The sequence below is a fragment of the Sturnira hondurensis genome, unplaced genomic scaffold, assembly GCF_014824575.4.
Source record: "Sturnira hondurensis isolate 20B ecotype Veracruz unplaced genomic scaffold, ASM1482457v3 Scaffold0017254, whole genome shotgun sequence".
NCBI classification, from domain to species: Eukaryota; Metazoa; Chordata; class Mammalia; order Chiroptera; family Phyllostomidae; genus Sturnira; species Sturnira hondurensis.
The window spans coordinates 666,696-684,123 of record NW_028089885.1 but is presented as its reverse complement, the minus strand read 5'-3'; the positions used below and the strand labels follow the sequence as shown (position 1 = coordinate 684,123).

General features: G+C 47.3%; 1 protein-coding gene across 1 annotated transcript in view; it reads right to left on the bottom strand.

The window, feature by feature from the left end:
- Positions 1-17,428, bottom strand: part of HIRA (histone cell cycle regulator) — a 75,260-nt gene that overhangs the window by 27,193 nt on the left and 30,639 nt on the right. The window contains exons 8-15 of the mRNA XM_037067346.1: positions 15,553-15,720; positions 13,740-13,853; positions 11,736-11,806; positions 10,953-11,058; positions 9,263-9,478; positions 7,402-7,487; positions 2,375-2,572; positions 269-430 (exon numbers count right to left, since the gene is read on the bottom strand). Coding sequence (XP_036923241.1) covers positions 269-430; positions 2,375-2,572; positions 7,402-7,487; positions 9,263-9,478; positions 10,953-11,058; positions 11,736-11,806; positions 13,740-13,853; positions 15,553-15,720 — 1,121 coding nt within the window. The remainder of the gene's footprint in view (positions 1-268; positions 431-2,374; positions 2,573-7,401; positions 7,488-9,262; positions 9,479-10,952; positions 11,059-11,735; positions 11,807-13,739; positions 13,854-15,552; positions 15,721-17,428) is intronic.

Sequence of the window (17,428 nt, the reverse complement as noted above, 5' to 3'; positions counted from 1 at the left end):
CACACCCCCCACACTGACCAACTGTCATGCTGTTGCTCTCGTTAACCTTGTGCCTGCTGTCCACCCGTGGTTCTTTCCATCAGCCTTCCCACCTGAAGCAGCTGTTCCTCTCTCCTTGAAACAGGGGCTCCCAAGTACCGAGAGCCTGAAGTCTGCTCCCCCCATATGCAAGGAGGGCAGGCTGCTTGGTAGGAGTGAGGACGCTGTACTGCTGGCCCGAGACTGCACTCTCCCTGGTCTCTCGGAGCCCCACACAGCCACCACCTACCTTTCTACAGATGTCGGAGTCACACTGGTCAAGGCAGGAGCACCGGGTGTGGCTTTGGACCGCTCCGTGAACCGGGAGTCCAATGCTTTCATAGGTTCAATCTTGGATGGGGTTGTCAACACGGAGGGGGATGATGCAGCGGGAGACGAGGTAGCGTTCACGCTGGGGTAGGGGAAGAAGACAGGAGCGCTTGTCAAGCACAATTCATCAAGGATTTGGGAGTCTGGGATTTGCATTACGTGGAGCCAAGTCAAAGGGGCACAAACATCAAACTTCTATAAACAAAAATTTCAAGATATAATCTATTATTCCTAATTATTTTTAATTTTTTTTCATGTATTAAAATTCTAGAAGTTTGGCTATCAGAGAAGGTTATAAGAAAATACACTCCCATTTGCCCCACTGCATTTTTCTGAGAGCTTCTGCGGGCAGCACGAGGTCCAGAAAGTGGTTCTTGGAACACTTGTTTCTCACCATCTGGCTCCATCTCTACAACTTGAATACAGCTTGAATCCCAAAACACTCCAACCACCACCTTTTCCCACTTCGACAGTGGGTCCAACGAGAAAAGTCCCACCCGGGGTCCTGAAGCCACTGCCTTTTCTCAGCCTTCAACCTCCAGTCCAGGGGGCCCATCCCACCTCCATGTGACAACTACACATTCTTCACACTCTCGCCGGAGTGCTCACCCCAGAGCCCTTGCCGTCTACTCCTGGGAAAGGAGAGCCCAGGCATGAGCCTGAGGGGTTTCCCTGTGTACAAGTGCATCTCTCACAATGGGTCCCCAAACCACTGGCCTCCTAATGACCAAATCCACCTGCCTGGACCCCACATAAGACACCTGGCAGGTCTCCTGACAGCCTTCTCCTCTTCTCTAGGGAATGCAAGACCAATTGCTGAAACATTTCGCAGATCTGGAGCTTTCTGTCCTTCAGACACCCTTCCCAGAAGTTTTGCTTCCTAACTGTCTACCTGCTCCATATTCCCTCTTCCCCTCTACCCTCATACTTCCCTCAGACACGTGACACCTAACAACTGGTGTGTCCCCCTGTGGCCATGAGAGCAGAGCCCAGGAAGTAGGAGGCTGCAATAATATAAGACCTGTCCCCACCAATGGAGAATCACTTGAACAGTAGCAGTTTTGTGCCCTAGGGTGGCAGCTATACTCGGGCACCAAAGCCTCAGGAGTGACTCTCCTGAGGTGGAAGTCCAGAGCCTTTGGAGTCCCCACTCCGAGCAAAAGCCCGGGACACCTGATTCAGCACAGAAGCCCAGCTTTCTCCCCCTTTGCTGTCACTCCTCAGGGCCTTGGGGTTCTACTCCTGCAGGTGTCCCCAACCCCTTCCCCTGGGTTGCCTGTATGGGCCCTAAGCAGGGTGCCCTCTAATGAGCCTTCCTGAGACGAAAAATCCCTGGACCCCACTACTTTGGATGGCTAGCCATTTATCCAGGAGACCCCAGGGGCCATCCCTACCTCTGTGTTTGCCTTTTTCTCCACCAGCCTATACACACTCTGGGCACAAGGACCCACCAGTCACCCCCTGTAGATGTCTGGGCCCTAAGACAATGTATAGCCCAGAGCAGGTCCTGGGCAAATGGCTCCTGGCTCTTGGTCATGCTCCTCTGGTTCTTCCTGATTTCTCATTTGGTTTCTGGGGAATGGCTGGTAAAGACACAAACTCCCTGAGCAAACATAATTCTGAGAGTGCCCCAGAATTAAGGGGACTCTGTGCCCCAGCACACGAGCACCCTTCCTGAGATGACTGGTGTGACGATGCTACCAATGCGGCAGTGGAGCCCACGCCACCTCCCGTGTAGACCTGTCAGAAGGTGGGGCTGATCCTGTGGAAGATGACGTGTGCCTGGCTGGTTTCTACGCTGAGTAGCCAAATCCTGGGAATGCATCTTCCCCCAAGACTTCAAGTCCTCACAGTCCTTTGCATGACAGACAAACCTAAATAAGGCGTCCCTTCCGAGTAGGCCCTCATCTAAAATATAGTATCTCTTTTCTTTCTTTTTTTTATTGAAGGGGCCATGAAGTGTCCCTGGAATGTGTCTAAACCTGAACTTCCCCCAGGGACAGAAGCAAGTCTGGTCCCCACTCACCTGTCCTTACTGACAGAATTGCCCGCAGGCCTGGTGCCGGCTGCTGCCACAGGTTCTGTGGAAGGCTTCGAGGCGCCGAAGGAGTTGGGGGTAGCAGAGTCCAGGGGCAGTAGCTGCGGACTGCTATGAGAGGAGAGCATGGTGCCCGCCAGGGAGCCTGAGAGTGGGATGCTGTTAAAGAACGCCGTGGAGAAGTCCCTGTGGCCAAGAAGAACAAAGTCAGCCTCGGAAATTGGAGTCCACGTCAAGTACTTTATCCATTCCTAAGTAACTTTTTTCTGGATCCAAAGGTAATTTATTTTTATGGAAGAAAACCTGTAAAAATACAGAACTAAATCATTCCATATACTCCGTTTAAATGAATCTAAGGTGAACTGATACTTTATATACCACTGAGAAAAAACTGTTAACAAATAAAACTGTCAGCTGTCACCAGTTATAAGATGCACCCTCATCTCAGAGGTGTTAAAACATGCAAACATGAGCCTCAGAACTAACGGAATATAACAGATAGAGTGGGCCTCGCTTCCATTACAGGCTACATGGATGTACCATAATTTACCTAACCAGTCTTTACTGAGGAACAACCGGGCGGGCTGTGTCCCAGCCTTTTCAGTGACAGACACTGCTGCGACAGGGGCAAGGTGCCGCAGTGTTAAGGCTGAGAGGCCCTGGGCCAGACCAGCCAGGGTTCACTCCTCTGCCATGCACCAGCCCTGGGGCCTTGGGCTCATCAGCCACTCTGTGCTTCAGATTCCTATCTGCAAAACAGAAAATGACAGGACCTTGCCCATGAGGTTACTGTCAGGACTAAAGTTAGTGTAGCAAACACTCAGAACACACAGCAGCGGCTCAAAGATGCCCATTATTGTCATTGTCATTACACTTGTTGCTTCACATTTGACGTAAGATAAATTCCTAAAAGTGGGATTGCAGCAGCCAGTGAAACGTCCATTAATGATCTATGACAAATAGTTATAAAATGCCCTCCTTAAAGGTTGAAAAACACAACCTGTGTATGAGAGTCTGTAACCCCACACCCTCACCAAGAATGTTATCAAATTTCTTAATACTTGACAACCGAGAGATGAAAAATAGTATCTTCCTACAGTTTTAATTTGCAGTTATTTTGATGTAAGATTGAAATTTTTTCATACAGAAACACCCAGTTTTCTTTTTTGTGAAATAATTGTACACATCTTTTACCTGCTGGTCTAGCTGGCTTTTGGTCTTTATTACTGATTTGAAGCCTACTCACTTATAAAAGAATTCTTTATAGGAGCAACAAATATTTGTTGCCCAGAATATTGTATTTTGATTCTTTATCATGAAATTTTCTTTGTAAAAAAATTATTTTGCAAAGAAATGGGTCACAAAAGTTATTTCTTTGATCTAAATTTTGTGTCAGAGCAGAGACTTTTTGACCTCAGAGATTATGAAAATATTCTATGGACTCTTCTAAAATTTTAAACCATAAAAAAGTTAAACATTAATAAACAAAATCTCTGAGCTGTTCAGGCTTTTAGGTTGAGGCAGGGCTTCAGTTTTGTTTCTGGAGTACCAAATAGTCCTGACTCCCACTTACTGAATTAGGTAACAATTCATCAAGGATGCAAAATATTAGCTTTAACATTTTTTTACAAATATTTGAACTACTTTCTTACTTTCCTATTGTATCCTAATGTTCTGTCACATGTCAGTATCTTCCTGTTTTAATTATCCTAACTTTTAATTTCTTGTGGGGCTAGTCTTCCTAATTAATCTTTTTCAAAAATATTTCAGCTATTCCTATTTATTTTTCTACTTAAACTCAGAATCTGATGGTCTGATTCAGAAAACTGCGTTTATTTGTATGGCTCATGTTATAGTTGCAGTTGAGAGAAATCTGTCAACTTTAGGATGTTGAGTCATCCTAGCTAAAAAAATGATATATATTTCCTGTAACTTCTTTGAATTTCTTTTTAGGTCTCTCAGTAGGGTTTAAACCTTTTTCTTCATAAAGATCTTCTATACTTCTTGTTACCATCAGGTACTACATTTGTGAAACTGATTAATTCCTTTATCTCTTCTCAGAGTAGTTGCTGCTACTTGATCTCATCACGTTGGTGATATACAGTCCTCTTACGTTCTTCTTTTATTGCACATGGCAGTTTTTCCAGGTGATGATGCTCTTATGGAGCATATCGACTTTAAATAATAATACATTTTCCATATCCTTTCCAATTTATTCCTTCTCTTGACTAAGCAAGGACCTTTAGAACAATGGCAAATTATAGTCACAAGAGTAGACATTTGCTTAGTTTTTAAATTTAATTTGAATTAAGATAGTTTATTAAGCTTACATCTATTCCCATTTAATGAATTTTAAATAAGAATGATGTTGAGTTTAATATAAATACCTTTAAAGCATCTACAGAAATGATCACATAATTGTTGGATCTACTGACATGTAGAAGTAAATTAAGTTTCCCAAAATTTGAACCGCTTTGCCTTCCTAAATTAAACTTTATTTGGTTGTAGTGCATTAACCTTTTAACACACTGGAAGGTTCTGTTTATTACTATTTATTTAGGATTCTGCATTGACAGTCAGAAATGAAACTGATCAGGAATTTATTACATTCTGTCTCTGTCAAGTTTTGAAGTAAATAGTGCATCATTTCAAAGAAAAAGACTTTGTAGGCTTTACTTGTTTTCTACACACTAGACTACTTTCAATTGTATCAGAATGCTCTGTTCCTTAAATGTCTGTTAGGATTTCCCTGTGAAGCCTTCTTAGTCAGGTGGGTTTTGGCAGATTAACTCTTTGGCAGTGTTCTCTGTTTCTTCTATAATAATTCATCTGTACAGATTTCTTCAGTTTGCTAATTTTATTTTCCTCAAAAATCATCCACTTTCAAACTTATTTGTAGAGTTCAGCAAAGACTTTCATCTTTTTGATTTATTCTTTATCTCTAGTTATTTCCCACTTATTTCTACTTTAAATATTTGTGCTTTTCTTTTCTTTCTTAATTAGCTAGCTAATAATTACTTATTCTGTAACTACTTGCTTAAACATATGTATCAGGAAGGCAAAAAAGCCCTGAAGATCAAGAGAATGAAGTTTTGGTGGCAGAAAATGAGCCCTATGGCAGGAAGCTGGCTCAAGTTCAGGTACACAGCCATCTTCTCCCTCTGCCTCTCACTACGGGGGGGCCTGCAGGGATGGACGTACAGAACAAAAGTGCCGCTGCGGCCACCACCTCCACTACCTCCACCTCATGACTCTCACCCCCACAAATCTTGCAGTCTTCAAAGTACAGTCACATACTTGGTGGCACTTGGTTCCAATCAAAGGTAGGCAGGTGGCATTACCCTATATAGGTTCACAATGGGAAACTCTTCTCAAAGGAAAATTACTCTCTGGGAGGAGTCAGGACACTGGTACTGGCTGTACTGGTCAGGTCTCAGCCCTCCAGGGCCTCAGTGCCAAAACACCTACCAACAGGGGGTCAATTAGCACATCCTGTGGGTCTCTTTAGAGTTCCTGGAAGATTTGGAAAAGCTCATGGATGAACAACTGCAAAGTGCAGAGGCCTACTGTGTGTGGTTGCCCCAAGCTGGTCCACTGCACGAGTATAAAACCAGGTGAATCACCTTGACAGGGGGCAATTGCTTTCTTTCACACAGGCCTTTATCAGCAAGTCAATATACATCATTTGGGGGAGAACCACGCATACAAAAGCAAGCCTCACTATAGGTGTTCAAACACAGAGGGGTGAGCCTCCCTCTCCTGGCCCCCTCAGGTAAATGTGCCTCAGAGCCCCACTCTGCACCCAGCAATTCCACTTCTGTGACATAGTCTGAAGTAACAGTCACAGGTAGGCTCAGAGACTCATTTACAATAAAAAAATACAAGTCTACAAAGGGGCTGGTTAAGTAAATCATGGTGCATTCACAGGCTGGGAGCCTGCACATTCAGCAAGCCAGTGCTTCTGAGGACTGTTTATTAAAATGAGTGCAAGGTCCAGATAAAGGAACAAGTGGGGGGAAAAAGAATGGAGATAGAGATACCAAAATGTTAACAGTGATTATACCTGAAAGACTGAATTATGGATGTTTATGCCCATCTTTGGACTTCTATTATTTTCTTTAAAAAACCAAAATGCCCCTGGTTGGTGTGGCTCAGTGGACTGAGCACCGGCCTGCAAACCAAAGGGTCACTGGTTCAGTTTCCAGTCAGGGCACAACGCCTGGGTTGCGGGGCCAGGTCCACATTGCGGGGCGCTTGAGAGGGAATCACACATTGATGTCTCCCTCTCTTTCTCCCTCCCTTCCCCTCTCTGAAAATAAATAAATAAAATAAAAAACAAATACGAATTTATTTATTTATTTATTTTGAGAGAGAAGGGAAAGGAGGGAGAAAGAGAGGGAGAGAAACTGCAACTGGGTGCCTCTCACAGCTCCCCAACCAGGGACCTGGCCTGCAACCCAGGGATCTGCCCTGACTGGGAATGGAACCAGTGACCTTTCATTTTGTGGTATGATGTCCAACCCAGTGAGCCACATCAGTCAGGGAGGAATTGTACTATTTTCAACAAGCTGTATATATATATATACAGTTTTGTATATATTATATATATTATTCCTTTCACAATTAAAAGAAGAAGGCTATACAAGGGAAGAAAGAAATAGAAAGAAAATCAGTCCAATTTCTCTCCCTGGTGTCTTCCAACGCCCCACCAATATTGAAGCAGGACTGGCTGAGCAGATCCGATGGCGCTGCTAAGATACCCTTGCCCACTGGCCTGTCGCAGGCTCTTCCTAGCCCACCTTCAGGATGAAATAAGTCTGTGTAAGGGCTCTGTGTGGAACACTGGACTTCAAGGCTGATGGGAAGCTGGGATCAACTCCCTCACTTCCATTTTCTATAGGTCAGATCTGCCCAAGAGCCTGCGAAGACCCTGACTGTGAAAGTGCAAACTGGTGAAAGGCGAGAGGAAGGCCTCCCAGACAAGGCCATGGGAAGCTTGGTGAATGAGCGAGTACCCGGTGTCCAGCTGTGCTATGCAGAGAGGAGTGATTCTTCTCCGACCATCTGCCGTCCGAGTCTCAACTTGTTTCTTCAAGAGATTCTGGCAAAGCAGAGTGACATAAATGAATGGAAAAGTTTATGCCAACTATCTCCAAATAACAAAAAACAATGCCTCTAAGAAAATGCTTTTTTAACTTCCCTTTCTATAGACTTCTGGTCCAACTAAACTAAACCACCTAATCAAAGAGCAAATGTTTCTACCAGGGTGCATGCTCCACCTCCTGCATAGTAAATGAGAAAGGACAGAACACTTCCAGGTGAACCGGCTTCAGCCCCTTCCTCTCCATCACTAGTACTGCAGGCCTAGCCAGGTTCCAGGGGAAGGTGAGCAGCCATGGGGATCAATGAGGGAACTAACAGCTGAGACTTACACCCATGACCCACACTATTGTTTTCTAAGCTGTGGTTTGCAAACTTTCTTTCACTAGAGGGTGGAAGAAAGGGTTCCCAGTCACACATGGTATCTGAACCACCTGGAGATGTTCATTACCCTTTGCAAACTCCTAAAGATGGTTTAAGCTCTCTAAGCAATTCTAACCTTGCTGCTCCTCTCTACCTTCTACCCCTCAGTGAGATGTAGACTTCCAGATGAAGAAAAGGGGGCCCATAGATGTCTCCTAAGGGCAGAGACTGAAACCCAATGTTCTCAGTACAGTAAATCCTCAGTGTCATCGATAGGGTCTTGGAAACTGTGACTGCAGGTGTGACAACATATAAGGAACCAATTTCACCATAGGCTAATTGATATAAACAAGAGTTAAGCTCCTATGACATATTTCTGATCATAAAAACACCACCAAATTAAATGGAGACCTGAAATACTTCTAATATTAAACATTGAAATATATGTGAGCTACAACATGCATGTAAGAAAGATTAAGAAAAGCGAGTAAGATGGTTATTTTCCAACCCACTTATTGCAGTTCAGGGTCATGGGTGGCCAGAGCCTATTTCTACAGCTCAGGGCACACCCTAGACAATAAGCCTAACATGGACATCTTTGGGGTGTGGGAGAAAACATGGGGAGAGTGTGCAAACTCCACACAGAGTACACACTCCCACAGAGTGGGCCCAGCCAGGAATCAATTTTTTATTTTCTCATCAACGTTGTAATGACATTATTCAAGGACCTGCTGTATACAGAATTTCCTGGAAAGGCCAATTTCCTGTAAGAAATGAACTCCTCTAGAGCTCCTTGGGCAAAAAGGCCTTTGAGGCCCTGGCTGGTGTAGCTCAGTGGATTGAGTGCGGGCCTGTGAACCACATGATCACAGTTCGATTCCCAGTCAGGGCACATGCCTGGGTTACAGGCCAGTTCCCAGCAGGGGACCCCACGAGAGGCAACCATACATTGATGTTTCTCTCCTTCTCTTCTTCCCTTCCCCTCTAAAGATAAATAAATTTAAAAAATCTTAAAAAAAAAGAATAGTATAGGAAACGGAGAAGCCAAATAATTTATATGTATGATATGTGAACATGAACTAAGGGCAGGGGGATGCTGGAGGGTGAAGGTTGGTGGAGGGCCAATGGGGAGAAAGGGGAGAAAAAAATGGGACAATTGTAGTTAACATAATCAATAAAATATACTAAAAAAAAAGGCCTTTGATAAAGGTGGCTTAATCCCCACTGCTACTTCATGCAGTTGAAGGTAACACGCCAAGTGGGCCCACGCTGGCTTACCCCTGGGTCTTACACCAGGCCCAGCACCAACCTGCCTCCTGACCACTTGTGTCTGTGCCTTGTCCAGTCTGCCTGTCCCCCATGCCCCGTCCCTGGCATGTGCTATATTCTCAGTGCCCTTGGGCAAGTTCTCACCTTCCTGATGTCTTCTAGACTTTCCCCATTGACGACGCCAGTGACCGAGGCAGCTGATCCCGTCTCTCTGGCCACGGCACTCTTCTGGTCCAGCTGCTGCTGTTGCTGCCTCCGCTGGTACTTAAGCATCTCAGGGTTCTCGATGACAGCTGTAGAGAGCTGGGCCTCAGTCATGATAGCCAAGCTCTTGCCATAGGTGGATTGATGAATGTGGCTCTAGAGAAAGCAGAGAAAAGTATGACAAACAGCTGTGAGCAACCAAGTGACAGATACTGCCCACCAGTGGGTGAGCCGTGTGTATGTTGGCTCTCCTGGCTCTGAGAGCAGAAAGGGCCCTGGGCAGGGGTCCCAGAGCGCCGATGCCAGCTCTCCACTGCTTCCCTCCCTTTTCTGCCTGATGCCTATTAGATGACTCTGCAGCAGTCTTGTGTTTTCCCTAGATATTTATAGCCTCCTGTGTATCTATAGCTGGGGACGAAAGTGAATGAACAACTAACTGGAAAATACCTACTATATGTCTGGTGCAGAACAAGTGGTGTTTGTTGAACTAAAGTTAAGACACTCAAAGCATCTTAAGAGGGAGCTTCTACTAGCAATTGAATCACTAGGGGAGGGAGATGCCCACCTGCTCTGAGCTTTCACAGGGCTCCTATCAGATAAACTAGTGTTGACAAAGGCCCATTTGCAGAAACACTGGTTCTAAGTCTATGGTAGTTATAGCAGAGCTGTTCTTGAAGCCCTTGAGAAAAGGCACATGGACCACACTGCCCTGGACATAGCACAGGCAAGAGGTCTAGTCCAAAGACATTAAGTGGGCCTGGTTCAGGTTTCTGTTCTTGTACCAAAAGGTCATATACGGTCTCAGCCAAGGGCCATACTATTTGCTGAGGCTTAGTTACCTCACTGATGAGACAAGTAAGCCCTGCTTCAAGGGTTTTGTGTAATTTAGGTGAAATAATATATGCAGACACACAGTCCAGAATCTGGCAAGTAATAAGCTCTGAGAAACAGCCAATACTACTATTTAGTTGCTGCCCCATGGCAACTGTGTCAGTACAAGACAATGGGGAAAGTGACGAGAATGGGGACTCTTGGGAGCTCTCTCTCTCCCAGGGTGAAATCTCCCAGTGTGTGGCTAATTATCAGCTCAGGAGGAGATACCCCAAGTTATTTTATTCTTCATTCCAGAACTGAGTTTGGACATGAACAGAGACTCATTTTTAAATGAATCTATTTTGTAAAGAACACAATGATTATAATCTCTAAAAGATGAACTCCCAGTAGTACATTAAGAAACAACATATCTGTGTATGTCACAAGAAAAGGGTCCTGCCCTGGCCAGTGTGGCTCAGTGGATTGAGAGCCTGCCACCAACCAAAAGATTGCCAGTTCAATTCCAAATCAAGCACCGGCCTGAGCTGTGGGCCAGGTCCCCACTGTGGGGCGCGCAGGAGGCAATTGATGGAAGTGTCTCTCAGATGTTGATGTTTCTCTCTCACTCTCTCCCCCTCCCTCCCTGCCCCTCTCTTTACAAGTTAAAAAAAGAAGAAGAAAAGAAAGAACAAGAAGAGGGTCCAACTGAAGGGGCATCCAATTAAGTGAAGAGGCCTCTCAGAGCTATCATGGCCGTTTCTGTAGCCTCACAACACGTGCAGCACATGGGTCACCAAACAGCAGTGTATTCTCCTACCTTCTCCTCCTCACTCAGCGGGTCTCCGAGCTCATCCTGGGAGAAATCTAGGAACGCCACAGAGCCATCCATGGAGCACACCAGGATGCCCAGCCCGTTCAGAGTCCTGAAAGAGATGACCGTTAGCAGCCTGGGAGCAAGTGCCTGTGGTACTCCCGCATGCCTCAGTGGTTGGCATAGAACAGCAGGGCAGGGCTCTAGGTAGACGCTGAGAACCTCTGATTCTTTCTGTGGCCTTGTGGGGATGGGAATAGGGGAGACGATAGAGTCCCAGAAGGTTCTGGCACCCTTTAGCTTTAAGCGCATGCACAAAGTATCTCTTAACCATGTGTTTTGTAAGAATTTCATTTTATTTATCTCATTTTTGAAACCATTTAAAAAAAACACATGGGGGAGTATACGTCTAAACGAGGTCACTGAGGAGCAGAATATGTCTCGGCACCTAGGCTAATCTGGATCATGCAAGGACAGGGGACGTGGAGCCAGCCAGCACACAGCACTCTCCTCCTCCTAAGGACCAGTTCATTGGAGAAGGCGTTTTCTAGGGGCACCTCCCAGTGAAGCAGGGAGTACAGCAGCAGACACTGTTCTAAAAGCAGGACCAAGCTGCCCTTTCCTGAGTTGTGTACAAACAGCACCCCGGGGTCTGCTCCACTGGTAAAACCCAGAAGGTGGTGTGGTGTTCCTGGCTACCTGAATCTAATCACACCCAGGGCCCCCCTGTATTTCAATGCATGGCCTCTCTGCTTCTCGCCTGTACGTCACTATAAGAATCCATCTTACCAGGAAATATCCATGATGGATTTGTCAAACAGCTCATGGATGACAACCAAAGGCCTTTTCAGACATGTGAGCTGGAAGGAAGGAAGCCACAAAGGTTAATGAAATGAATGAGGACCATTTTTTTGTCTACTCAGCTCAGTTAACAACTACCAGTCCTAGAAGCCTTGGTAAGAATTTTGCTGACATATAGGACACATTCATCTCTATTCAAATAGCAACCACCAAGATCCTAATCTGTAGAAACCTCGTTGAAATGTGCAAATTACAGTGGCCCCTGTCTGATGGGCTCATTGGGATCTGGCAGAGAGATGCCTTTTCACACAGACCACCAACAATGGAGAAGGGGACTCTGCAAAGGTCAGGACTTGGGCAGAGAAGATCCACCAAGCAGGGGATGGCATGCCAAGCCTTGGCAGGGGACAAGGCAGGAAAGACAGCTCCCAGGACAGGAAAACAACCTCAGAGAAAACCCAGCACGTCTTCCCTGGGTCCAAGGAATTCTGGTACACATTGTGCAAGGCTTGGTGTAACTGTGTCACACAAAGTCACTCTACACTGGGTGTGGACAGTGCAGAAACACACAAAAATGGTTTATGTTGCCCTAATCCAGACCCAAAGTTAACCACTATCAATGCTTGGATGAACTGTTCTCTTCCATAAAATAAGACACATGGCTGTGTCTGCTTTGTCACTTAGAACCTAATGAGCGTGTCATTAAATGTCCTGAGGGCAGCTGTTTTTGATGACGGTGTAACATTCACACAGGCCTATTTGTCATCTAGTCACTCTCATGCTGGGCCCTGCCCTGCCTCACGTTCCCACCATTACAGTGAGATCCATCTCTCAGACACTAGTGTCTAACTCTCTGCTGACAGGTCCTGGGGCCGCAGGGTGGCAGGCTGGGTGGGAACACCCTTCTGCAGGGCTCCCACCAGGTACTGTGGAAGCTTCCAGGAGGCTGGGACTGCTCATGCAGAAAAAAAGGCGCTTCAGCCACTGTAATCCCGAGGAAAGGGCTGGAGTCTGAGTTACCCGGAATCTGTAAGAAGAATCTTGTCCCTACCCTAATTCAACTTCCAGAATAAAGAGCTCTGCCTTCCTCCCAAAAAAGTCTCGATAGACCCCTCAGAAATCTGGGCCTGTGTGAGCAACTGACCTCCATTTTATAAGAAACATGAGCACACGATCAGTGATGTTTTGGTCAAAGCACCATGAATGAAGCCCCAGGCCAGGAGGAGCCCAGGAAGAACATGCCTGGAACTGCCTATGGTGGCACTAGGGTCAGGCTCTGCAATGGATGTAACATGAATACTGGGCCTGAAAAAATCACAGTGTAATATAGCAATCAATTTCTCTGTGACAAATGACCGTAATAAAGGCAGCCAGAGAATAACCTTCACACCTACAACTTCAAATCTGCTTACAGGAAAATTAACAATGAGGAATAAACTATTGTTAAATGTAACAATATACACAAGTCCCAACAACATCATGCTGAGTGAAAGCAATACAAGAAAAAGTAAATACTGTACAACTCCACTTCGATGAAGTTTAAGAACAGGCACAACTCCTTGATGTGACAGACACCACTAGAGTGGCTGCCTTGGCTGAGGGGGACTTGGAGGCTGGGGTCTCGACTAGGCAGGGACAGGGAACATTCTGGGGTGGTGGTTACACATGTAAATATGTTACAACAATGTACTGAACTGTATGCTTCAGGTGAATACATTTTATGTTGATACAGGATTTTAAAAATGAAGCAAATGCCACACGCCAACCATGGCAGCAATCACTAAGGGTGTTCCCCGAATCTGGACACAGGAGCCGCTCTGGCTGGGCTGAGGCCCTGTCCCCAGTGCTCCCCTTAGTGGTTTCAGGATGGGGTGCGGATATGGGATAAAAGCAGGGGTCCCTCCTCTTCCAGGCCTCCAGGCTCCAAACCTTCACCAGCCCCACCTCCTGTCCTCCTTCAGGAGCAGCAGCCACTCAGGATGGGGCGCTCACCCAGACGGAGAGAGAGCGGTCCTTGCTGCCTACAGCGCAGCAGCAGTACGGGCAGCTGGGCTTCGCAGAACTCCCATTCTTCTGCTTCTTTTTGAAGATTTTGGGGTTGAATTTCTAAAGCCAAATAAAGAATGCTAAAATAATTGATCAAGCATTAAGGAGGTATCCCACGACAAGCACTGCAAATCCATCACCACAGCAGCCCGCAGGAGGGCCCCGCAGACACCCCCCTAGCTGACCTTCGCAACCACCCAGGAGGCATTTTGCTGAGGATAAAGTGAGGCTCAGAGAGGCCGGAAAACGTGTGCTGCGTCATGTGATGAGTAAGTTGTGAGACAAGAACTGGAAACAGGCTCTATCATCTCTCCAGTCTGGGCCTGTAGTTGGGTGGATGGCAGGGGAGCTACTGAACCTGTCCTGGCCTGGGCAGGGCGAGCTCTAGGACCTGGGCTTTAGGGACAAGGTCCAGAGGGGAGGCTGCTCCAGTATTCCTTTCCCCTCACTGTATTTCTTGCTCACAGTCAATACTGTCTTATAGAGACTGATCAGCCCTGCGTGGTCTCACAAACAGGGATGATGGCTATGTCAGGCTAAGATCAGCTCAGGGACCACCCCAGTGTAACCAGGGTGTAATTTTTGGAAAGGCTGGAAGCACACACTGAGGTCCTTGCTGCTCTCCTGGACTGAAAACAGTTGGGAGCTCTAGATTCAGGGGTGAAATCCACAAGCCAGGAGAACTGAGAAGGAACAGTGTCAGGTGGCACAAGGCGTTCTAACTCCAGGGGTGGGGGTGGGGGCAAGAATGGCCAGAGGTACACAGAGCCTGGAGGACACAAAACCCAGAGGCGTGTGTCCTGGGCTTGCGTCTTCACAACCATCTCCCACAGCTGCTCTGTGAGGGTCCCGAGAGAGAGAGTCACGTGGAAGCACTGTGCAAACTACACGGCGGTGACTGTCAAACACCGTAGCAACATGGTTCTGGTTTCAAACAAAATCTTACATGGACTCTAATACAAAAAAATTAAAGAAGCGATATTGTTTGTATAAATTTAAGTCACAATATATGATATTATCGATTCAAACAATGGGAAGGAGGAGCCCATTTTGATCAATAAAAAGACTATAAAGTCAGGGGCCTGGATGATACTTCACTTTTATCAGCCTTCGCCAGTCAGTCTGCTGACTTTGCTGCTGTTGCCCAGGGTGGAGGAGATTCTGGTTCTCAGAGGCTGTTTGCCTTGGGCACCCCCCAGATACTCTTCAGAAGCATAAAAGGGGTGGCTGATACGCTCTGACCCCTACGAGGGTAACAGGGCCCACACCCCTGGCACCTGCTCCACCCCCGCCACTTCAGCGTTGGGCGAGCAGTTCCAGACGCGAACAATGGCCAAAGCAGAGCCCTGACATCACAACAGGTCACTGTGGAGAGAAGCATGAATGCTTGGGGGTGCAACAGCCGCACGGCGCCCTCCAGAGCCTGGTGCATGGGGCACTCACTGCACAGGGCTGTTGTGCTGAAGCACTCATGAGCAGATCCGAACATGTAAAAAGGCTAGTGCAGAGCACCAGTGTTACTAGTCAGAGGCTGATTTTTGTGTTATTCATCATGTTATAGTTTGCCAATAAAACACATGAATATACATGCTACTTCATAAATGTAATTTTTAAACATCAGAACATACGTATTTATAACGAAATAAAAACATGACACGTGCCGAGTCTCAGAGCCCACCATCTCGGCTGCGTACGTGGCTCAGCCCTGGGGAGCACAGCCCTGCCCTGGCTCTGAGGGTACCACCCTGAGTACACTCACCACGACAGTCACAGCTTTTCGGTGTCCGACGAAGTCCATGTTGGTCTTCCAGCCCTCCCGTTCAATGATCTGGGCGGTGGGGCCAGAGTTGTTCATGGCATGGGCAGACACCAGGTAGTGCCCATCGGGCGACCAGCTCAGCCGCAACACATGCGTCGTCCCCCCGCACTGAAAGAAACAGCTGTGCTTGAAAGGAAATCAAGGGCGGTCTTGTGACCTGCACTCTGGCCTCGAGAATGAAGTTGAGTCCTGATTTATAAATGTGTGATGGGGGAGCCTGCACCCAAGCTTCTGGCTACTCTGACAGCTGCAACTCCAGTCTGTCCAGACGCCACAACAGAAAAGGCGGTCAGATGGGATGTGGAGCTACAGCACCCTGCACTCTTCCCGCAGGATGGACACCTCACACCCATCAACTCGGCACGGGCCAAGTCTATCTGGCCGCTGACCCCTTTTTTCTGCCCAGAACCTGTTAACCCCACTACATGAAGACCGTCCACTGCGGCAGAGAAAGAGCTCTGTTGGCCCTCGGGCGCCGTCTCTGTGATAGCAGCTGGTGACCACAAGCCACCACTCACTCTCTCAAGCCTTGTCCTCACCTGAAGCCTGGTGACACTACCGGTGGAGAAGAGGTTTGTAAAGTCTGAACAGACCATAAAACGCTCAGCAGAAAGGCACTGTTTCCCTGACCTAGAATGAGGGCCAAGTCAGGGCATCCCTTCTCAGTGTTTCCCCTGCAAAGTGAGATGATATGGGCCAAAAGCCCCTGCTAACCCCCTGAAGCTTGATGTTGGTTCAGGGTAGCCCCAAAGACTTAGGGATTAAGGTCTTGAACACCCAGCCTCAGAGGAGGGCAGGACAAGGCAGGGCCCAAATGCAGTGACACGATTTCCAGCCAGGCCACAGACCTAGGCAGGGCAGGCCTGCCCCTGAGGGGAAGAGTGCTGCCTGTTCCTGCTGACAGCTCATGGGACCCTACCTGCCACCCCAAGGGACTCCAGGTGTGAGGCTTGTGAGCCCTGTACAAGGCCGCAGCCAAGAAGGGCAGGAGTGAGTGAGGTGGATGCTGGTGCTAGTGTGCCCAGTCCAGGAGCTGCTGCTGGTGTGGGAAGAACTGAAAACATACCTCAACTGTCCTCCCACAACGAGCCCTGAGCAGTGGGCCAACTTCTACTGTCCCTGCAGAGCTGCACTCACGCCCTGTCCCCTGAGAAGCCTTCTCTGACGAGACCGTGCCACACGCCCTGGACTGTTTCTGCACACTCCGCAACCTCAGCGCCACGCCCCAACAACGTGGATGTCTGCCTTTCCCGCCGCACTCTCAGCGTTAAGGAAGAGACTCCATTGAGAGCCACTTTTATTTCCTGTACACAATACTGCCTTACACATAGTAGGCACTTAAGAAATGTCTAATGAATAATGGAGAGCTTGAGTGTCAATCCCCCGGGATTGAGTGCTTGAGAACTCAAGAAGAAGAGACAGTAAGGACGACTCAAGCTGCTGCAGTGCCACCTCCAGACATTTTGCAAACTACTGTAATTCTACCTAAGAAAGTCAGCTGGCCTCAGGTGGAAGTCAGCGAGCAGGGCCAGCAGCTGGGAAAAACACCAGACAGAGCCAACTCTACCCCTTGTCCTGCTGTCCCCAGGGTGGGCTAGTGCAAGATAAATGCCACATAGTGAGAGTTTCATCCATGTCTGTGGCAGCCAGTGGTGGCGCACAAAGTTGTGGGGGTATCTCTAAGGTTCTTTATAGCTTTAAGATTCATAAGTCTTTTTCACCTCAAAGTTGGACATTTGACAGCATCTGAGAAGTGAGAGATTTTCATCATCCGACTCTTTGGGCTAGAGTGCCCGCCCCAGAGAACCCTGACTGG